This window comes from Myxocyprinus asiaticus, chromosome 19, assembly GCF_019703515.2.
Source record: "Myxocyprinus asiaticus isolate MX2 ecotype Aquarium Trade chromosome 19, UBuf_Myxa_2, whole genome shotgun sequence".
NCBI classification, from domain to species: domain Eukaryota; kingdom Metazoa; phylum Chordata; class Actinopteri; order Cypriniformes; family Catostomidae; genus Myxocyprinus; species Myxocyprinus asiaticus.
The window spans coordinates 17,836,106-17,860,073 of NC_059362.1; the positions used below are offsets into that span (position 1 = coordinate 17,836,106).

At 37.0% G+C, this 23,968-nt stretch overlaps 1 protein-coding gene across 4 annotated transcripts in view; it reads left to right on the forward strand.

The window, feature by feature from the left end:
- The window catches only part of LOC127410371 (trafficking protein particle complex subunit 8-like), an 83,944-nt gene extending 62,486 nt beyond the window's left edge, over positions 1–21,458 (forward strand). For all 4 annotated transcript variants that reach the window (XM_051645591.1, XM_051645594.1, XM_051645592.1 and 1 more), the window contains 9 exons: positions 268–421; positions 5,113–5,209; positions 10,308–10,376; positions 10,521–10,579; positions 10,724–10,927; positions 12,536–12,637; positions 17,533–17,675; positions 19,901–19,990; positions 20,132–21,458. In XM_051645591.1, the coding sequence (XP_051501551.1) occupies positions 268–421; positions 5,113–5,209; positions 10,308–10,376; positions 10,521–10,579; positions 10,724–10,927; positions 12,536–12,637; positions 17,533–17,675; positions 19,901–19,990; positions 20,132–20,366 (1,153 nt within the window). In that variant the 3' untranslated portion in view covers positions 20,367–21,458. The remainder of the gene's footprint in view (positions 1–267; positions 422–5,112; positions 5,210–10,307; positions 10,377–10,520; positions 10,580–10,723; positions 10,928–12,535; positions 12,638–17,532; positions 17,676–19,900; positions 19,991–20,131) is intronic.
- The last annotated feature ends 2,510 nt before the right edge of the window (positions 21,459–23,968 follow it).

Sequence of the window (23,968 nt, forward strand, 5' to 3'; positions counted from 1 at the left end):
TACTGCATTGTCTGCATAAATATGATAGTATAAAAGAGTGTTTTATTCATAGTTTTTAATTATAAAAATTATTTTCATTCTCTTTAAGAGGCTGTGATTCTAAGAAGTAGTTTTGCGCTTTGTGGCTGAATATCAAAGATAATCACATGTCCTTTCATGCGCTGTTTGGTGTTTAAAGAGGGCTAATTGGCTTGTAGCATTATTAGGAGTTTAAAAATTACTACATGACTTTAAATGACTCATCTTTGTTCTCTCTGAAACATTAAGTCACAGGGTCCTTCGTCACACGGTTTTCATCTGCGCAAGCCGCTCTCTCAGTGTCAGAGCCACGGCCTGCCGGAGTAACACGCTACATAGTAGAGAGAGGGAGGAGAAGAACGGTGACATGTTGGTCTTTGTAGACGTGGAGAACATTCACACGGTGAGCTCTTTCCCATACATGCAGAAAAAAAGCTGCTTGAAAGCTGCTTTCTGTAATTTTGTCCAGTGTTAAAATACTTTCTCCTATCCCATTTTAGTGCAGATACAACTATAATTAAGCCATTCATAGGTTGTTTCTCTCAAAAGTGTAAACACTGTGGCTCTGTGGCACAGTCAGAACAAACTGTTTGAGTACCCTGACCAGTTTGACATAGCGAAATTGCCTCAACCAATGGTGAGTTTGTGGACTATTTTATTGACCAATGGCAGACTGGAGTGGGGTGGAAGGAATGTTTGGGAACATTTTTGACAGCGTAATTTTTGTAATTCTGTTTGGTGCTGCTAGTTGCAATTACACATTTAAGCATGCATACACATTCTGAATTTTCTCAATAACATGTTCTTTTTGTACAGTTCAACACGGATTTATTGGTCTTGACATGCTTGTTAATCTTGTCAACAAAATGACTGATGAAAATGGTCATTGATGAAAGTGTTTTATTATATCGTCAATAGTAACAAATAAAAACGGTATGTTTTAATAAAAACATGCTGTTGAAGGTAGGGCTGTGACGATATAATCATATATCAATATATCACAGTACTTCTAACAATATTTTATTGATACTTTTGATCCATGTATCGTCATTTGTATTCATCTGTTTGTGTATTCATGTTCAGTGTTGGTGTAATCTGATTACAAAGTATTATTTGATGTAATCTAATTACTTTTAAAATCAAAAAGTAGTGTAACACATAATTGTAATTATCGTAATCAGATTACAGTTACTGACTTTCAATCTAGTTTATTACTTTTAAAGTACATTTCATGTTTCTAAAATAATACTATTTACGTATAATACATTTAAAACATGAATTATGTGCATATGCACGTCTGTTTTTCTGTGACAGCTGAAAGGACAGGGATAATGAACAAATAGAAAATCTAAACATTATTTTGATTTTGAGCGGAAAAACAAATCTTATGTGAAAATTGTTTTAGAAAGTAAATTAATTTGTAATGTGATTACTTTTGCCATTGAGTAAACATAAAAGTAATTTGATTACAATTTCAGATAAGTAGTTAGTAATTTGTAGTAGGGTTGTCATGATAGCATAATCATATCTTACGATGCTATACCAGCTAAAGTATCATGATACCACACTATGTTAATTCATAACGCTGTTTGTTATAGCAAAGGTGGTTCTTAGGCCCTGTCCCAAATGGCACACTTGATGTGGACTTGTGGTCTCGGTGCCTTCATTTGCGCGTTCCCGCGAAGTCCACGAGGCCGTAGGGTGTCCCATTTGACATTTTTGCACTTCGAGGAGTGCTCGCGAGCACCCCTTTGCAACCTCAATGCGTCCTTTTGCTGAGCCCGCATCAGTGCAGGCTCCGCAGCGGACTATTACCCAACAGTCACCTTTACTGATCCTCTCCACCAATCACAGTGCACTGGAGTTTGAGGAAAAACATGGCGGACAAGTCGATGATCAATCTAGGATTAACAATTTATTTTAATAATAGTTATTTATTGATTGTCAGTAGCGGATCACTTGCTTATCATGTGTATATAGTATCACTTTTAACTCTGATGTGTAGAAATGGTTCAAAACTTAGTTTTATTTAATTTTCCAGAGATTTGGAATTACTCATAGTTTTTCTTGGGGAAGTTTTACATTCATAAAAGCAACATAGCGTTACAATTTTGCTATTGCTGATATTTATTATGTTAGTATGTTCTTTCTATACATTTTACTGTGTTCTATGCACCTGCCTGTAACCATTCATGTGTCTGAATCATGTTTATTTGCTTTAAGATTTCAAACGATGGGGATTTGTTTGTGTAGTTACATGTGTGCTTGGTTTTTCTTGATTAAATGATCTAATGTTTTATTGTTAGTGTGTTGCTTGAAATTATTTAATAAAAACAAATATTAAATAATGAGTTTAAAGTTTGTTCATTTACCCTATCTATCAATGCCATGAATTTTTCAAATAATAATTTGTAAAACTGCATGTATTTAAAAACAATGTAAAAAATGGGTCACCTGATTGAAGTCTTGAAGTCTGGCCCAAATGCACACTTTTATCAATCATTCACCCTCATGGACTTGCTGACTAGCGCCACATTGGTCTGCACTCACGTACGTCACTAAAGTCTCCACTCAGAGGAAGACCGCAAGGGCGGAGGTTGCCATTTGGGACAGGGCCTTAAACTAGCCATTCCACTTGTTGCTCTGGAAGTGGTGAAAATAACTGATGGATTAACATAGAGAAGGCTCAGATGGACTAACTTGTTACCTAATACATTCTTAGTTTGATGTAAAAAATAAAATCCTTTGCCGCATCAAAACAGCCAGTTCAAACGGCAACGGCTTTAAACTTTTGTTCCATTATTTCTGTGACTATTTGATGTTGGTAACATATAAATAAAGATATTGTAACGTTGAAAAGACATTTCATTATTACAACCACTTCTGCCCCTCTCTCCTGGTAAACCGCAGCACAAATGCAGATTACACAAACACCGGTTTGATCACACAGCTCAGGGACATGATCGAATCGGTCTAATCTTAAGTGCAAAGTTACCACCACCATGCATTTGTAATTGGAAAAAATTAAATGAGTGCAACACCTTAGATTTTTTTAGAGAATCGGTAAATCTGTTAATGTTAAGATTAAAGCATTTTGGTTAAACGAAGTGGCACTGACCCATGTGTGTTCTGCAGAAGCAGTGGGATGTGTCAGAAGGTTTCTGGTGTTTCCCCCTTTGACTTGAAATCTCTGTAGACATTCACAGTAGATGGGTTTTCCTGGTCTCATCTGGCAAAACCCAAAATAATTCAAATCTCGTTACGTGAAATGTGTTTTATAAAGCTTCTCACTCTCCAAAGTTTTATTTAAATCTGTATTATCCATTAGGAGACACAACCACCAAATTAACATGCTGGGATTCAGACGTGTGTGTTTGAAGCATGGGAATACTACACATTGAAAAATAAACAATACCATATAAGGGGCCAAATCGAAACAGAATTTTGCGCTCTTAAAGGGCGCCACTCGAAAAGACTAAATTTTTAATGTTACTGCAGACAGATGTCTGATTCAAATGAAGGTTTTGGCGAAAATAATATTTACTACCGCACATACAACATAACTTATGGTACTACCGTCTTGACAGTACTACCGTCTAAAAAATACTGTGGCACCAGCAGTATTTTGAAGCTTTATTATCACAATACTACCATAGCACCGGTATGCCGTGCAACCCTAATTTGTAGTGGATTACTATTTTGAGAAACATACCCAACACTGTCCATGTCTAACAGTTTAATTATGAAGAAGTAGGTTGTATTAAAGTACAATTTCTGAGAACGGCGTTTCAATTGTGATCCAATTACAGGGCTCCATACTCCTACCGGTGCGACTAAATTTTGTTATAGGGGGCACCGGTGCAACTAATGAGTTGGTCAACTCTCTGTCTCTATGATAATGCGCTGCCGTTTTCTGTTGCGTATGAGCAATGGCAAAAGTGGAACGAAACCCTGATCAATTATCACCATGGCTAAATGAATAGAGCAGCGCGAGTGCATAACAGGTGCGTTTACTTGTGACCCGGTCTCACCTGCACAGCACAGATCATTATAAACAGCACTGTGAGAACAACTGAAGCAGCACAAGTCGAGGGACACATTTAAATTCGACGCAGAATTTTCTGTTGGAAACACCTATGAAAACCCTCAGTGTCTCAGAGTAAACTAGTTTAAAACTATATTAAACACCCTGACATTCTAAGTGGCATTGACGAGATGAACAGGATAAAATACTGAAATGGATGCACAGAGTCATTAGAAGACTTTTATCATGCCAGAAATTATCATGTATTTACTGTAGCAACTCTAACTGTATTAACTGTAGTATTTTAGGCAGAAATATATTCACGTTATATTTTCATATTATTGATATAGTTCTATTAAATATACTAGATTTGCGGAGTGAGAATAAAATGTATTTTTGTTACAACTGGCATTTTCTAAATTTTTGTATTTGTAGTTTTTAAATGTGTTTATGATACTGTTTTTCATTACAAAAATGCTATACTTCGTTTTATAGAAATCATATTACTAACCATGGTTGTGAAGATCTATGCTTTGTTTTACCCGTGGTTACCATAATCTTATTAGAAAGATAAAGTGTAGAAAAAAAGTACTGAATCAAATAATCCAATCATGGTCTGTTTCTGTTTGACACATTTTCATCATTTCACCCATTATTGGCATTAAAATGTTATTTTCCTCTACTGTAAAATTTAATTGTGCACACAACCACTGATACCTCAATCTTTTGATACAGAAATGCCACGCACGGCTCAAAGAGTGTAGCTTATGGCTTTCCACCGTCTGATGTGATCTGGCTGATTTGATTTCTCTGCAGAGATCACTTTAATCATATCTCTTCTGAACTTTACGTACATACAGATTATCACTTCTGTACCCGAGCTTCTCTGGAATTAACCAGGGTCATATACTGTATGCTTATTATTGTCACTGTCAATCAGTTTGTCTACTGTATCGGATTCCTGGCAGAAAAGATTTGTGCTGATTCTAGCGATTGAAATAATCCTCTCTCTCTCTCTCTCTCTCTCTCTCTCTCTCTCTCTCTCTCTCTCTCTCTCTCACTCTTCTCAGAGTGAAGCAGGAGTTCGTGAGTTTCACATAGTGCAGGTGTCCAGCAGCAGTAGGCATTGGAGGCTGCACAAGTGCATCAACCCTGTCGGAGATAAAGGTATGAATGTTTTGGTAACATGCTTATTTGCTTAGTAGACACTTGTAGCCAAAGCAACTTGCAATACACTTATTACATGGTCAATCCCCCTGAACAAATGGGGGTTAAGTGTCTTACACAAGGACACATTGGTTGATAAATCATGGATCTCCACTTGTAGAGTTTGAATCTATGCTGTTTTGGTACCAGCCCAGATCTTTAAAGGAATAGTTCACCAAAAATATTTTTTAAACTACAGCGCAAAATACACTGCACGATCAGTGTAATGGGATTTCCAAACCAATGACTCTTATGAGCTGCTTATTTTGAATCTACAGTGTGAAACAACGGTGCGACAAGAGTAGTCTGATTCTGAACAAATGACTCTTATGAGCCGGTTCTTTTGAATTTGCACCAGCCCTGAGAATATTGACGGAGAGTAGATTGAGCGGATGCCAGCAGGTCAGACAGAGTATCAAATTTAGCTGGTAACAGCCACAAGCATATATCCACCCAGACACAATGATACACTCTGCAGCTGGAAGGCACTTAGATGATCTTTTGAAATTGGGTTAAATTGCATTTGTGTTGAGTCATCTAAATGGGTCCTTTAATATGCTGATACTTTCAGAGAGAGCAACGCATGCTCTTACACATCTCACACAGAATGATGCTCAGATGAAATTAGGTCACTTTGAAATTGTGCTGAGTGTTTGAAACATGCAGGCACACGTAGTTAGGGGATTACTAAAATGTAATGTGAATCACGTGCCTGCATTCGTCTCATAGCATCTCGAACTGACCAAGTCAGCTTTAGATGGAGTGAATAAATGTAATGGTTTGAAATTATATTGATAATTTTCACTGGCCCCACCAATATATACATATGTTAAAAATGTAATAAATATTATTACTATTGTTGTTAATTAAAATTCTAGTAATTTTTGTAAAGAAAAAAATATATAAATATAAAAACATTTTCACTCATTCATATACAGGTGCTGGTCATATAATTAGAATATCATCAAAAAGTTGATTTATTTCACTAATTCCATTCAAAAAGTGAAACTTGTATATTATATTCATTCATTACACACAGACTGATATATTTCAAATGTTTATTTCTTTTAATTTAGATGATTATAACTGACAACTAAGGAAAATCCCAAATTCAGTATCTCAGAAAATTAGAATATTACTTAAGACCAATACAAAGAAAGGATTTTTAGAAATCTTGGCCAACTGAAAAGTATGAGCATGTACAGCACTCAATACTTAGTTGGGGCACCTTTTGCCTGAATTACTGCAGCAATGCGGCGTGGCATGGAGTCGATCAGTCTGTGGCACTGCTCAGGTGTTATGAGAGCCCAGGTTGCTCTGATAGTGGCCTTCAGCTCTTCTGCATTGTTGGGTCTGGCATATCGCATCTTCCTCTTCACAATACCCCATAGATTTTCTATGGCATTAAGGTCAGGCGAGTTTGCTGGCCAATTAAGAACAGGGATACCATGGTCCTTAAACCAGATACTGGTTGCTTTGGCACTGTGTGCAGGTGCCAAGTCCTGTTGGAAAATGGTCAGCAGCAGGAAGCATGAAGTGCTCTAAAACTTCCTGGTATATGGCTGCGTTGACCTTGGACCTCAGAAAACACAGTGGACCAACACCAGCAGATGACATGGCACCCCAAACCATCACTGACTGTGGAAACTTTACACTGGACCTCAAGCAACGTGGATTGTGTGCCTCTCCTCTCTTCCTCCAGACTCTGGGACCCTGATTTCCAAAGGAAATGCAAAATTTACTTTCATCAGAGAACATAACTTTGGACCACTGAGCAGCAGTCCAGTCCTTTTTGTCTTTAGCCCAGGCGAGACGCTGAAACCCATGTCTTGCATACGTCTGTGCGTAGTGGTTCTTGAAGCACTGACTCCAGCTGCAGTCCACTCTTTGTGAATCTCCCCCACATTTTTGAATGGGTTTTGTTTCACAATCCTCTCCAGGGTGCGGTTATCCCTATTGCTTGTACACTTTTTTTCTACCACATCTTTTCCTTCCCTTCGCCTCTCTATTAATGTGCTTGGACACAGAGCTCTGTGAACAGCCAGCCTCTTTTGCAATGACCTTTTGTGTCTTGCCCTCCTTGTGCAACGTGTCAATGGTCGTCTTTTGGACAACTGTCAAGTCAGCAGCCTTCCCCATGATTGTGTAGCGTACAGAACTAGACTGAGAGACCATTTAAAGGCCTTTGCAGGTGTTTTGAGTTAATTAGCTGATTAGAGTGTGGCACCAGGTGTCTTCAATATTGAACCTTTTCACAATATTCTAATTTTCTGAGATACTGAATTTGGGATTTTCCTTAGTTGTCAGTTATAATCATCAAAATTAAAAGAAATAAACATTTGAAATATATCAGTCTGTGTGTAATGAATGAATATAATATACAAGTTTCACTTTTTGAATGGAATTAGTGAAATAAATCAACTTTTTGATGATATTCTAATTATATGACCAGCACCTGTATATATGTATGTATATATGTGTGTGTGTGTGTGTGTGTGTGTGTGTGTATGTATGTGTATATATGTATGTATGTGTATATATGTATGTATGTATATATATGTATATATATATATATATATATATATATATATATATATATATATATATACATACATACATACACATACATACACACACACACACACACACATATATATATATACATACATATATGTATGTATATATATATATGTGTGTGTGTGTGAAATTTATTTATATATATATATATATATATATATATATATATATATTTTTTTTTTTCTTTACAAAAATTACTAGGATTTTAATTAACTATAAAAGTATTAATATTTATTCTATTCGCTTCAGCTTAGCTCTGTTAACCGATACATTGATTTCAGACATGCCACGTGGAACACAAAAGAAGATATTTTGAAGAATGTTCACTTGCAAATGTCCTTACAACAAAATAATTTTGGAAAATGATTTTGCCAATGCGATAACTGATGAAATGATGAAAAGGCTGATAACCGATTAATCGGCCGATAGTTTTTAAAATTGATTTTATAGAATGTTGAAAAAAATGTGTCTTTCCTTACTATGACAGGCACCAACATAGAGGCTACAGGGCCAAAATGGATAAAATCTCAGATGCAGTATATTGTACACACAAAATCCCAATAAAAACCAGTAAAAATGAAGATTTGTGCATAAAGTGGGTCTTTTAACTATAAACTATAAAGAAACACTTCTTTCTGGGCTCTTATTTGAAATGACAGACACTGACATACAGTGCTATATTTAAGTATTTCTCAAATTATGATTTTTTTTTTGCCTAAATATTCACCAGATTAAGGATTTTGTACATGTGTATATATATTTCACCAGATAAGGTTTTGTATGAGTTGGAGACACAACGTATGTGCTGACGGCGCGTGTTTTCATATAGTTGTATTTGTTTGGATGCCCTTCCTTTAATTTAAGACACTTAATTATCTAATCAATATAGCGAAATATTAATTGAAGTGGGGAAAAAAATATAGATGAATATTGTCAATGATAAAAGTTTTAGATGCAGAAAATCATCTCAGCATTTTAGTTTTGTTTTTAAATTTCACCTCTACAGGCCGCTGTTATACTGCAGAATCAAGACATTCTAACTGTAGAATCCTCCGGAGGAGAAACACAGAAGAATAAAATGAACTATCTGCATAGATTTTTGCGGATAATCAATAGTTCCTAAAAGCAACTATCGGCACCAATCAGTAAAACTGATATATCGGTCTACCTCTAGAAAGTAATCCATGCGACTTCTGTGCTATATCCCAAGTCTAGAATATATAGACTGAAAATCGTACCTTCTGCCGCAACTCAGATCTCATTCATACGTCCACATATTCAAAACTGGTGTGTCATGATAGGCTACAATACATGTGAGGACCAAGGTCAATGACCAGTGGTTCACATGTATGTTAAAAAATTACAATGTTTTTCAGGATGTGAGCCTGATCCTATTTATTACTGCCTAATTAAAACTTGAACTTTGAAGCAAAAAAACAACAACATCATGGAAAACAGATTCTGAAATATAGAGCAAAGATAGCAAAATGCTCATTTCTGCTTTCTTACGGTTTACTTTTGATGCACTTTGATGCAATGCAATTCTGACCTGGCATGGAATATTTCGTTAACCAAATCAATGGCCTTGACATCCACACTATGGGTGCACATGCACACACTCATGTCTCTCGTGTGTTTAAAATAGTCAGAAGGGTTCTTTAGAAGACCATAACTTTACAAAAAGAAAGTTTTTCTGAAAATAAATCAAAGAACACTCACTATGTTTACATGGACACCAGAAGGCGGCTTATTGCGAGAAAATGGTGTTCCCTTTTACATGAACTGTATAAGTGGCGTACTTTTTATTCCCGTATACAAGCTGCTCAGTAAGCAGCTTTCTCCACAGCAACGTAATCACCCCGTGCCGCTTATGTAAATAAAAAATATGGCATCCGAGGAAGACTTAGCTATTTTGTTCTCCATTGCTTTGCTTTATTTCAAGATATTCCAGAGTTGTTGCTGTGTTTGTTTCTTTAACTTTCTATCATGACCTGCAGTGGAATTGCACTGCAATAGTGGGGTTTGCCTCTTACATAAAAGTCCGGGATTCCCCCAATGTCTGAGCGCATATATGCGAACCCGAGGGACAGTCGATATTTTACATTGATGGGTATAGTTTAGAGTGTATGTGCTTTTTTCCACTGTACTCCTAGAAATGTTGAGTTCTGTACACTGTGTTGACATGTTTTTGGGCTTTATCATATGATGTTTATTATCCGGTTTGTTCACGCACATGCGCACTCTTCAAAAACCTGTAAGAACACTGCGTATGTGTTTGCATGGCCACATAAGTGTTCTCCGGAAGAAACCCAGATGTGTTAAACTGCTTTCTCTTAATCCCTTCAACGGCGTAAGGAAATTGGCATTCTCGTTTACATGAAGTTTCAGAACACCACTTTCTGTAAAAACCCTGGAATAAACCGTTTTCTTAAGTGCATGTAAACATGGTCACTCATCCTCTCATTTCATCTCATGTTTGCAGACTCCAAGCTGGCTAGCAGGGAGAGGGGAAAGCTGTGCTTCAGAGTCTTACGATGCAGAACAGAGGAAGGTGGGGCTTCCAATACACACTTTCACAAACCCTTTATCAAATAATATCTCAGTTAGGTGTCTTTATCACTGCTGTATTTCACATACGTAGCTTCGTGATATAGCCAGCTGTGGTAGTATTTTTTTCTCTCTCTCAATGCTTTAGCTACCTCGGGTGAAGCAGAAAAATACACCTTCTCTGATCTCAACCTTGGCAGCGAACAAGTAAGAAAGCCTTTGTGTCGTAACTATCAAGAATGGATTCATTCACAGATACTAGGAAACAAGCATTACCATTGTGTATGTGGTCTTTGTTTGGTTTCTGATCAATTCCCAACATATTTCTTTCTCATATTTCTCTTTCTTTAGATTGTCAGCTCTACCACGCCATGTGCTGACTTTTTCTTCCGGAGAAGTCTGCCTTCTGAGCCCAGGAGAGGTGGTGTGGCCTCGGGCAGTGCTAGTCAGATGCGGAGACCAGGCCTCACGCCACAAAGTGGGACTGATGATGCTGTGATGAGTATAGTCAGAAAATGCAGTGAAGTAGAGCTTGACATCATCGTCCTCTGGAAGGTAGCCTAATGTTTGAAATGTTTGTGGGTGTTAACGTTGTTTTATTCAAGTAGAGATTATCAATAGCTGGGTTTCTATTGAAATGTTTTGCACATTTCTGAAAATTTGACTTAAGAAAATACGAATTGTTGCGTTTTTTCATTCACAACATCAGCACATTATCTTGAGGGAGCCCGCCTTTTCATGATGGAGCAGCTGAATGACCTCCTTGCTTTGGGGATTGCCCATACGCTGCCAGTCTCCGCATACCTGTGCTCAAAACTGTTCTTGTGGATTGTGAGGACCCACTTTTAAGACCAGTTGTGGGTTAAACACTTCCGAATGTTAAGGGCTTTGTTTGAAGGATTGTTTGCCAAGGTTGTAATCTTTCGTTGGGCCAGTTACATCAAGCAATCACACACTCAACACATGCACGAATGATCAAAACTAGAGCTGTCAGAATTAACACATTAACGCATGCGATTAATTTAAAATGTTTAACGCGTTAATTTTTCTTAATCGTGATTAACGCATTTACCATTAATACAGCATAAACACTGTGAAGGACAGAAACTTTGTAATGTGACCGCACGGAGTCATTACACTAACGCACACTTCACAAACAAACAGCGCTAGAGCCCTTCTATCAATCTTAGCCTACAAGCTTAGCATAAAATAGCATAACGCGGCATTCCCATTGACATTCTATGGGCAGTAATGTCGTAATACTCTCATATCTCCATTTCTAAACTGCCATTTTTATCAAAAATCCTGAAGAAAAAAAATGTCTCAGCTCTCTTCATTCCTATCTGAAAACAACATTTTAGATAAATTTCAGTCTGGTTTTAGAGCTCGTTACAGCACAGAGTCTGCACTACACAAGGTGACACATGATTTACTGCTCACTTTGGATACTGGTAGACCTGCAATTATAATGTTGCTCGATCTTAGTGCTGCTTTCGATACAGCTAATCATACTATCCTCCTAGACCATCTTAGGTGTGAAGTTGGTTTTAATGTCACAGACTTAGATTGGTTTACATCTTACATTTCAGATAGAACTCTTGAGTGTTAGGAGTGGGAATTCTTCCTCTCCCTATGCTCCGAAAGAGAGAGGTGACTCACAGTGAGGCACTTTCTCAGCTGACGTCCTTCCTTCTGTCCTTCTACGCATTTTTTCAAGTATATTGGACAAACAGATGACCGCTCGTCAATGCAAAAACTTGCTGTTGCTTGATTATAACTGCGCATGTAAATGCACTGATTGTGTCATATTCCCTTTGGTCTCTTGGTGAAACAATACTTGTCACAGAAACTTTGATTGGGATTTTACTCTGCATATTGTGTTGGTGGTCAAGACAATAAAAGAAAAAAAAAGTTTCCTTTTGTACACCATTTCAGTAGTAAGGGTCACTAGTTACTACTTACTAAAAAGGTTACCAGCCAACTAGCCTGTACATTTTCGTATTTCAATAAAACCTTTGCACATTTATCTCAATGGAATGTTTTGTAATTAATGCCATCAAGTTTTAAGCTGTGAAGTATTTTAGATTGATGACCATTTTGATTCTTGTTTTGTTATTTGAGGTAAATGCTGCCTCTTTTTAATCATATGATGTGTTGTCTTAGGCATATGTTGTCGAGGATAACAAGCAGCTCATTTTAGAGGGACAACTCCACGTTGCACTGCAAACCATTGGCAAAGAGGCCTGCTCACTCTCACAGAAAGAGGTACTACACATGCACAGTGTCTCACAATTATTTCATCCTATCTACCTCTTTCAGGAAATCTGTGGCATCATGGAGCACTAAACTATTTGGACTGGGTTCAGATTGCTCCAACCAGTGGTGAAATTCCTCCATATTTGGGCAGAGAGTCATGTGATCAATCATTCTAATTACATATGGCCACCAGATGTTGCCAAGTACATGACACAGACTCAATAATGACTCAAATGGCACAGAGTGAAACTCATTCTCATACTATGCAGACCTTTAGAGATTGTTGTGTTTGCATGTGTAATTAGTTCTAATGTACAATTATTATGTTTTATTTATTTGTTTGAGGCTTTTGGAAACTTTTTGGACACTAGGACAATGTTATGTAATGCCATAACTTTTGATTGGGAACAAAACAAAATAATTTTTTTTTACACCCTGAGATATATGGTGTAAATCAGAAAAATAAGAAAAAAAGGTCATTTGTGCACAAGTTTTTTTGTGATTTTACTTTAACTTTGGTTATGCTACTGAACTTTAATTTGTGAATAGTTGGGATGGGTATGATTACATCAGTGATCGATCATGAACCCCCCCCAAACCCAAAATGTGAAAACATTTCACACATTGAAATTAACAACTAAAACAACTATTCATTATTAACTAACATCAAAAAAGGGCCTTATTTTTTATTTGTGATTGGTTGCAGTATTGCTTTTTAGTAGTACCTTGCTCTCCGATTCATCTGACAGCTGTTTGCAGCAAAATGCCAATCCATAATACGAATCTCATAGCTTGAAGTTAGTTTTAAAGTAACATCCCTATACACGGGCTCTGGCAGATGGTTAACTTTACAGTTAACTGAGCACTGAATTAAAGTTCCTATCAGCTCAATCAGCACTAATACACTTGAAAAATAACTCTCCACCCACTAAAGGCATGCTTTTTTCCAAGCATCCCTTACCAATTTGGTCCATCTGAGATCTGACCCGCACATGGTAAAGAGGTCAAATAGTGAAGAACAGATCAAGTCTGGTCTATGTTCAACTCTCATTGTAGCTCAGGTAATGGACATCAGAATTGTTGAGGCATTTGTTTACACCCTAATTGCAAGTCATTTTTACGTGCTTTATATATAGTGTGTGTCAGAGCCTTAATGCTTTTGTAGGGCATTGACTGTTATAAACGCATTTTGAAGAATGTGAGAAAATAAATGATTTGTATCTTTTGACCTTGATATGTGGGGAACTCATGTTTTCAATAAGGAAGGTGAAGGTTTGAGGGAAGATTCTTTGGCACTCTCTGTTCAAGACAGGATAAAAAGGAGGTGGACCTTGAAGCTCATCATTGTGTGATACTTTTTGCGGAGGCCAAAAAACTAGTGAACTGCATATTTGGAAACAATCGAGGATGTAATTTTTCAGTTATCTGCCTAACAAAAGTGAACACTTAACAAGTATAACTCTTGTCTCACACACACGCACAATGATAAATGAGTCTATTGTCTAAAGTGTATAATTTCTGTGCCACTAGCGGCACAGCAGCCTATTTTAATGTCTTCAGTGTTAACCACCACTAATTCTTTAAACATTTTTGTCTATTTAATCCCAAGCATCCTCTTCACTGACACTTTTTGTTGACTTTGTAAACTAGTGCACTAACTTTTAAAAAAACGTTTAACTTTTTAGGGGCAAAATTGTTTGGCATGGTGGAAATTATGCCACAATTGTGTGATGTTATTTTTAAAATATTGCTAGAAAATTTTCCCCACAGTAAGTATTGAAATAATTTGTTTATTTCACTCTGTTTGTATTGTCGTAGTTTTAAAAATGTAATAATTTGTATTTTTATATTGGATTTTCATAGTTTAATATTGAAAGTCTGGGTCTGGGATAAGGCTAAAACAAAAAATCTAATCCTGGTAAAAAGATTCCAAGTTAGTTTTAATGTGATCTTCATATAACAAATATAAGTTGAAATCTGTTATAGTTCACCCAAAAAGTATAATTTTGTAATAATTTGCTCACACCTAATGCCATCTCAATCTTGTATGACTTCCTTACTTCTGCGGAACAGGAATAAATATATTTATAGGAAGTGTAATGGAGCTTCTCCCATGAACACAGCAAGTTTTTTTTTTTTTTTTAAGATTGAAAAAATACAGCACCTTTAGGATTTTGTTTTTCTCTGTCTCTGTTTTTATAATTTTCTCTCTCTCACAGCAGGACAGTGTGTCTTGTGTGGTCTCTGGCACAAGTTTACTTCTCTGTGTACGGCACATTAGGTCGAATTACGCCCCTCAACATTTTACATAAATATACCCTAAACCCCTTCAATGTGTTAAGAAAGCAGTGCTTACATCCCCTGAATACAAACTAAAAACATTCGAAACACATATTATCTCTGCACTGGCTCTAGCCCACGTTTTCCTCTATGAATTTGGCATTCAGTTTTCACAATCTAAGACAGTGGAAAGGCAAAGTTACTTTGAGAGCATTATAAGTGAGTCCTGCCCTTTATGAAGATGGATGCATCCAAAAGTGCCTGAACAGTCACAGAGCCAGACAGCACATATTGACATACCTTGGAGTGTTTCATTTTTTTTTTCTGCCGCCATTCCAAACTAGTCTCTTCTTTCTGAATCTGTACATTAACATACATGCAAGTAATATATATTGTGATTTGTTTACTGTGCAGAATTATAAATTATAAAATAAGCAGAGACAAAGCAGGACTGCGTGGGAGTTTGTGTTTCACAAAGATTTAATATGTGATATTAGCAAGGTGAAGGAAGCAGAGGATTCTGTGTGGGTGTTTTGTACAAAGTGACAGCTCGCTGATGGTTTGGCAGTTGTACATGTAAAAGTGTGTGTTTGATGCGCATGGATGTGATTGGATGTTTTTTCAATGGTATGCATGATATTGTGCATTAAAAAGTTAGTTCGCCCCAAAAATATAATTTGACGTTCCATTTTGCCGTTCATTATGAAAAGTTTTTTTAGAATGTCCAAGCCTTTCTTTTCTATACATTGAAAGCATACCAGAGAATGCCAAGCTCCAAAAAGGACCAAACTAGACCAGTTGTGCTTATTACTCATGCACAATAAAGTCTTCCGAAGCAATATGACATCTGTGTGTGTGTGGAAAAGACAGAAATGTAAGTCATTTAACAGTTAAAATTGTCCTCTGCCGTAGCTCTTAAATCTCATTACCACTTGCACATATTCAAATGAGGCACATTAAGGTACATCACACTAAGTTTAATGTAAATGACTCCAAATGCCATTGGTTCTCATAACCGAACACTTAGTTTGCAGAAGTGTGAATAAAAATTTGTACAGAGCCCCTTAGAAGACAGGGAGGGAATACATTTTTTCAACATTTTGTTACAGTAACTTTACCGGAAAACGTTGCTTACATCAAGATCAGTATAAACCAGTGTTTCTCAACTGGTGGGTTGCAGGTCTGTTTGGACAGGGTTGCAGACAGCAGAGAAATAACAATTCCACGGTTCTCTCTTCATTTAATTTTTTTCGGCGGCAGCTCAAGTGACTTCATGCAGCTGGGACAAATTTAATGATAATCTCACATTCTGAGTTTTATACACACTAAATGCTTCTCATCTGAAATGTGATATTTTCGCAGTGAGATTAAAGCCTGGTTTTCGTGTGTTGGTTTTCGCAGCTGCTCTGCTCTGGAGCGCATGCGCGTCAACTGGGCTTCCCTCGATATCACGATGCAGACCACAAAACTGATGTGACACATCTGAATTTGAGTGAAAATTTTCTAGCTTAAAGCACTCTAGAGGAAGTCAAACCTCTCAAACAGTAGACAGCCCTGACATTATACACAGCACTGAGGAGGAAAAGAGCAACAGTGTGTTACGCGGCAAATGTTTTTCAAATCACATCATCACCCTTACTAAAATATATCATGATTTCACAATAGTAACAGTGTGATATTTTGACAAAAAATGTAATAGTTTCATATTAAATAAATACTTAGAAATTATGGACAATGTGTAATATATGTTCTGTTTGAATGATGTTCCATATTAGGAATTAAACAAGATAAATATAATAGGCTCATATAAATAAAAAGGCTCATCAACTTTTCAAAGGGGGGGAGATAAAACTTCCTTTATCTTTTGTTGTTGATATCAACAACAAAAATAATGTCACTTAAAACATGCCCTTATACTCAAACCATGAACAAAACTATGCACGATAAAAGAGAATGCAACCCATGCTACATTAAATTCGTTTTTTAAGGTTACGTTAAAAAGGTTACGTTTTATACTATGGTCATGAAGTGGTGACCCACCAATGTAAAATCTGGGCTCCAAAGCAAAACCAGTTGAGAACCACTGGTATAAACAGTATCCCAAGAATAATGTTTATTAAAGCATGACTACCAATTTAAGCTTCAACAACCTTACCAGAAAACATATCCAAACATTATAGCAAGTAAACAACTTTGCCGAACAGTTAAAAGTTTGCTTTCGTTTGTTCATTTGCACTGTAATTCATTCATTTTATTTTCTGACTCTCTCCCTCTGTTGGGCCCCGATTCCATCCGGTCTGACACCTCTGTCTGCACGCCGTTGCATAGCAACACTCATTCACGACAAGTCCCTCACGTGAGGGAATCACGTCACACATGTTGATCTCAAAGTCTTTTTATAGAAACACGTGAGCTTGTGTTTTTCTTCCTTTTGCGCTTACTCTGTCTCATCCACTCTGTTCCTCTCTCTTTGCGGCACACTTAGTTACACTTCAAACCGCTGCACACCTCTCTAAATACAGCAAGTGAAAAGCTTTCGTTAATAAAGCAGTTTCCTCTGCTAGAGCTGAGATGTTACCCTGAGGCTTTCGCATTGAATGAAACCGATGCTTTTTGTCAATTAGGAAACCCAGGAGATGGTCCTTCTGAAGTTTAAGCCTGACGTTCCACCCCCTGTAAGCAAGCCCTCTCTGGAACAGCTTTCCCACCTCATAAAGACCTGTCTCCACTACCCCGAGACTTATGATCATCCCTTCCCACAAAAGAGGTAAAGAATGCACAAACAAACACTCTTGTAAACCTCAAAGAGACCTGAATTGGTAAGCCAAAATCCATCAACTGTGTTTCCAAGGTGATAAAACTCACACAGACATACATTAACGTTCTCATGCACTGTCACGCCCACAGGAACGCTTGTCTGGCCTAGTTAAGCAATGGTGCAAGGAAAGTAGGTGTGTTTGTGTGACAGTGTGAAAGACGGAGATAAATGAGATTGGGTCGGGGTGATGCGGATGCTAAGTGTTCCATCATTCATAACCGTATGTTTTTTTTTTTTTTGTTTTGTTTTTTTTTTTGTGAACCAGCCTTTTGTTAGTGGCGAGCAAACCAACCGAAATGTGAAGCAAATGCATGGAAATGAATCACTGTTCAAAGGCACACACTCAACATGTAAACATTGATGTAAGAAAGCAACACTGTCTGAGAAAAGAAAAGCCTAAAAGCCCACTCAACCAATACTGAGGCAGTTCAGGATGGTTCTTGTGTTTAAACCGAAACTAATTAATTGACCTTAACACTGTGTCCTTACCAGGTGCTGTGCTGTAAAAGCTATCATTTTCATTTTGTTCTGAGGCTTTGTCCTAGCTGACCTCAACGAATGACGAAGATAATTTTACTGCGTCCGAATTTGCGTACTTTCAAAGTATGTACCGCATTTGATAAAGAATGTACTTTTTGGCCGTTAAAAAGCACATTCTTTAGGTATGCTGGTGAGTAATATCAGAGACTGTTTAGCAGAGAAGGGACATTTCTATTAAAATGAATGGGAGAAATTGGAACACCCAACAGTCAATGGATTTAGAAAGGAGGTCCCTCCTTACAGGTAAAAAAAAAAAAAAAAGAGCCAATCACCTTTTAAATACAGACATCGCCTGTCAATCAACTCAAGAATGCGCATGCGCATTAGCTATACAAGCCAGGATTTTTTTTTTTTTTTTTTTTGTATTCTGAGGTAAAGAATCACAATTTATGATACCAGTGTTGCCAGATTTTACTGCTGATTTGAAATATGTTTTTGATATTTTGCTCTTTCCCCATTTAAGTCAATAAGAGCTTCACTTTCATGACTGGAAATAGCCTCCCAGGAGCATTCCAAAGAAGGCCGACAGTGGACTGACTTGCTAGAAGGACTTTGGTAGTATCGGATACGAACTGATGTTTTATAGTGCATCTTTCCACTGAAGAATAAAGTGTTTGATTTTGAGAGGTTTACTTCTATGTAGGGCACAAAAAGCACTTCCAAATATTTCAAGATTTAGGGGTCATTCACACCAAAGGTGTGTTTTCTTCTGTCTGCTGTTTTTTAAAGCAAACATGCACTATTCGGACATTTTTGACCATTGTTAAGATCTTGCTGTTTTTCTGTGTCTCAAGTAGGATTGCTGCATTTTTTAAGCCCTATTTACACCTGGTATTAAGATGCATTGTGGGAGATCCATTAGAAATGGGAAGACGCTAAAGACGGGGTAAACAGTGTCCAAAACCTTTTGAGATTTGCCCATGCATTTTCGACCACTTTTAACCACCTCCGAAAGTGGTCGAAAATGCGTGAACACGTTAAGCTAGTTGTTTAAACACTGCAGTAAAGTGCTGCCTACTCATTTGTCAATCAACCGCTGTGCTTAAAGAGAGACTTACAACTTAAACGTTTACGTGCAGCTTTAAAAGGAAATAAAACTTCACAAAACGTTTTTAGTGTCCCTGATATCAACTTGCAGTGATACAGATGAGAAGCATGCACATCTGAAGCTCAGTTAATACAGGTAATCCACTGAAATGACAGAGAAACGGTGCGCCTTTTTAGCGCTCTCATTTTTAACTTTTGTGCTTTATCATGCAGTAACACTCTGGCGTAAAGATCGATGTCGTCATGAAATCAGTGACCCTAACCTCGAAATCCAAAAAAAAAGTGGTCAAAAGAGACACATGTTAGGACCACGTGTAAGTGATAATGTGTCTCGCTTGTCCACTTGTGAAAAGATCACCCGAGACACATCTTAATACCAGTTGTAAACAGAGCCTTAGATGCAGTGTCAGGTTAAAAAGAATGGCAATTAAAAACCTGTCTAAAAAAAAAAACAACTGCGTTCTGTTCTATTTGTTTTGCTGCATCTATTTTTTTATTTTTTTTTTGCTGCAAGAACGTGTTCAATCTTAACGGCCTCTCAGGCCTTTATCTGAAACCTTAACATCTTTTTTTGCTCTCTCCTCCAGTTTATGCATGGTACCAGTTACCCTGACGTTGTCCAACTGTTCTTTGGCTCAGGTAGATGTCATCATTGATCTGCGACATAAAACAACCAGGTACATCTCAGTTTTTCCTTGCACAATGATGCCCAAAGTCAACATTTTTAAATTTGTGAAACATAGGAAAAATCTATACTTATAAGAAGTCTATGCATTTGTGTTCATGTTATATCTGTTCACTCTTCTCTTATTTCTTAGCCCAGAGTCACTGGAAGTGCATGGTTCTTTTACTTGGCTGGGGCAGACCCAATATAAGTTGCAACTTCAGGCACAAGAGGTGTACAGGCTTTCCTTGAAAGCATGCTTCTTCCAGGCTGGAGTTTATAACTTGGGCACACCTCGTGTCTTTGCCAAGTTGGCACAGACCAGCGCTATGTGTGAGACCAGCCAGCAGAGCGCCATGCCTGCCCTCATTATCATCAACAGCATTTGAGTAACTCTGCAATGTTACCCCAACTTTAATCCAACATTTCTTCAACGTTCTCTAAAGTCTTCTCTTGGCCCACCTAAATATTTGAAATACAGGACAGACTCCAAGATTTTTCTATTTCTTGCAAAAACAAAAACTAACTGAGCGAGAAAAGTTATTAAAAAGACTTGAATACAAATATTTCAACATAATACTGCATCTGATGTGCTTGTAAGGGTCTGCATTGGTGAGGTTTAACACAAACAGACTCTCGAATTTTTGTCTTAAATGCAAAGAATCGTCCACTTGAAGTGTGACTGGATCTTTTTTCTTCATGTTTATCTCTCGTGTCCGACATGTATAATTGAATGTTTTCTCTTTTGTTTTATGAAAAATTAATTTTGTTTTTAAAACTAAAAATTTTCAAGATATTGATCGATTTACTCACACATCTCAAACATGTTGTAATGTATATCTAATTGCCTATGCATCCTCCTCATACTGCCCTGCTGGCAATCTCATGGTTGTCCACTGTGCTCTGTTGCCACAGTAACAAAAAACATCTCTTCAATGCTATCTTAAAACCAGAAAATTAAAGACTGTAAGCTGATAACCTGCAGTTGATGTCATTTCAACTGCTGAAAGGACAACATATTCTGCCTCAGTCAGCGAGGATGCAAAAATCCAAGTTAATGAAGAGTTAAGTGGAATTGAACCTTAGAGTTGAAGCCTGTGGAATTAGTGTAATCCAATGAGGAGCCATCTTAATGTTTGTAACCCTACGAGGAAATAGCAGAATCCATGTTTGCCCAATCAAACAGCAGAGAACTGTGGCACCAAGAGGGGAAAAGTCACTGTCTGTTTGGGGGTGTATTTTTGTTTGTGCGTCTTTGTGTGGGTGGACTGTGCAGTTTTCACTGGAAATTTTTAATTTTCTACAAACCAATCATCCTCTCACGCCACCTCACCTCTCACTCTGTCGTTGTCTCCACCCCTATGATCAAACTGTTATTTAAATGTATCTACATGAATGCTTTTCTGAAAGAAAAAAAAATTATGTATTATATTTATAACAAATTACTGTACATAGAATAAAATGTAACCAATAACCAAGAACCTGACTGCTTGTTGCCTTCTTATGCATCAACATTTGGTTTTGAAATGCAGTTAACTGTAATGATTTATTTGAAAAGTATCAAATACCAGGTTATTTGGTGATATGCCATTCCTGGGAAGCATGAAACTGAACATGCTTTGCTAAATGATAAATGTGAGTATGTTGATTTGTTTTTAATAGAATATTTTTCCTCAGTTATTTGCATCTTTTTTTAATATCACGAAGTTTTACATTTAAAACGCTGAAGTCCCTTTATACATAAGGAAGGCATATGAGATATCATTTGAATGCATTTATATTACATAAAATAACAAAATAAGGCCTGAAAACATTCACGTCACAAATTAGCGCCCCTTAGAAGTCATGGGGTTTAGAAAAATGTATATGAATATAAAAGTCTTTCACATAGCACCTAAATGGACAAGTCATATATCAAATGAAAGCTCTTATTCTCAGGAACGTGACAATTCAGTTTATGTAGTTTTGTTGATCTAATACCACATTTCGAAAGATTTTCAAAAGAATCACAAAGTGAATTATGATTTCTGTAAGTCATCTAATACAAACGTCTCTCTCTTTTATGCACCGATCACTGCTGCTGTGAGCCCCAAGTAGCCAAAAACTTTACATCTGCCCTTCCCTTAGTAAGTTTTCTTAAAGTTAGCAATTGTTTAGCATGGAAGAGCATGCTAAAAAAATCATCAGAAAAATATTTTTGACTATTGATGATAAAGAGTTATATATATATATCTTCAAAGGGGAAGATCACAGCTTTCTAATGACACCTAGATTGAGCTTCTAGTCCACTCAGAGGCTGAGATATTAAATGAAACAATGGCGGTGGTGCATGAACTGAAAATTACACTGAATGTCTATGGACGAGGACATCTGCAAGGGCTAAAATTTGTTAGCGCGCCACCTAAATTTCAGATAGGCATATTGTGATTGAATGTGATAGAGAGAAAAAAGTTCTAGTGCTTGCTAGGGGTGTAACGCTCCATGAATCCAATGACCAACGATGATAAAGGAATGAGCAACTGATTGTTTTCCTGCTCCATACAGTGCTTTGCTTTAAGGCAAATGAATCTTTTCTCTGATTAATTTTAAATATCTCAATTAACTTAATTATCTACAGAGGGTTATTATACTCAGTGATTATTAGTTCCTGGCTTCTTTCCAGTAAAATTACCCACTTTGAAAATAATACAACAATGGTACTTGATCCTCAACTATGTAACGTGTCATTCCCCTTTTCACTCTTTTCCTTGATAGTCTTTCCATTTTACTGTAGTAAATGACGTGCACTGTATAGAGCTCCTAGATAACATCTAATTATAACAACTCGTGTTTTCTGTCTGAATTTTTTTTTGGGAAAGATACAGTTCACCTGTTTCATCAGCACCACTTCAAAAACAGTACAACCCATTGAAGAGACTGCAATCTATCCCTCACAGCCTCGATATCATTACCGTTAAAATTAAATATGGCGCTACTCTGAATTAGGTCTTGAATTTGAAATAAACCGACATACCTGTTTTCTTTTTCTGGTGTAAACTGACTTTTTACATACCTAGCTGCAAATGCATTTTCTTAGGACCGTGGTGGAATATCCTCTTATCATTTGTAGGTTGTGGATTTTAAAGTTCTGCTCAAGGGAGCGTTGAAGTATTATTTTGTAACGGTTGCCCTGTTAATCTCTGCGTAAACGAATTCCCGCCACTGGATAATTCCACGCGCTCAATTTACCACAGATGGATTATTCCGCGCGCTTCAGATTGAAACAGAGACACAGGCAGTTTGAGGCTCGTGCGCAGAGCAGTTGGGCATTACATTTGGAATAAAAGAGTGACTCTCACAGGTCTTTTTTTGGCCGCCTTTTTTGAGTAACGAAAATAAATTCATGTAAAATTTAATTTGTTCTTTCAACATCCTAGTTTTTAATAGCACAGAGTGGTTATACTTGAGCAAATAGGAACCACAATTATAACACATTCATTTCAGATTTTCAATAGTTTTCTGGGTTTTCATGTCAATTGTCTTTATGTATTTTTTTTTTTTACCCCAACTTAACCTACATTGATGTGATGTTTTATCCAGGAATTTGTCAGACATAACAGGATGTGATTTTTACGCCTTTCTCTCATAGTTGTGTTTGGAGGAAAGAAACTGAAAACGTTTGTTAGCATGATTGTTGTTATGAATAATTAAAGTTGGCTATCCTGAAGGCTAAAATATTGTATTAATTAGCCACATGCCAAAAATCCTCTTCCCTTTAGATTTTGCTCACATGTTTGCTTCAAAGTATATAAGCGAAGAAGTTGAAATTAACAAGAATCTTTATAATGAGCGTGTTATTGTCCTTTTCTTTCTGTTATGTGCTTATTTGAAAGATTCATACCTTCAGTTTTGAAAAAGAAAAAAAAAGCCTCATCACTCGAGTCAAATCATTTACTCTTACAGGAAATTTGAACTCGTTCAAGAGGAATCTACAGCTAATGTAATGTGTGTG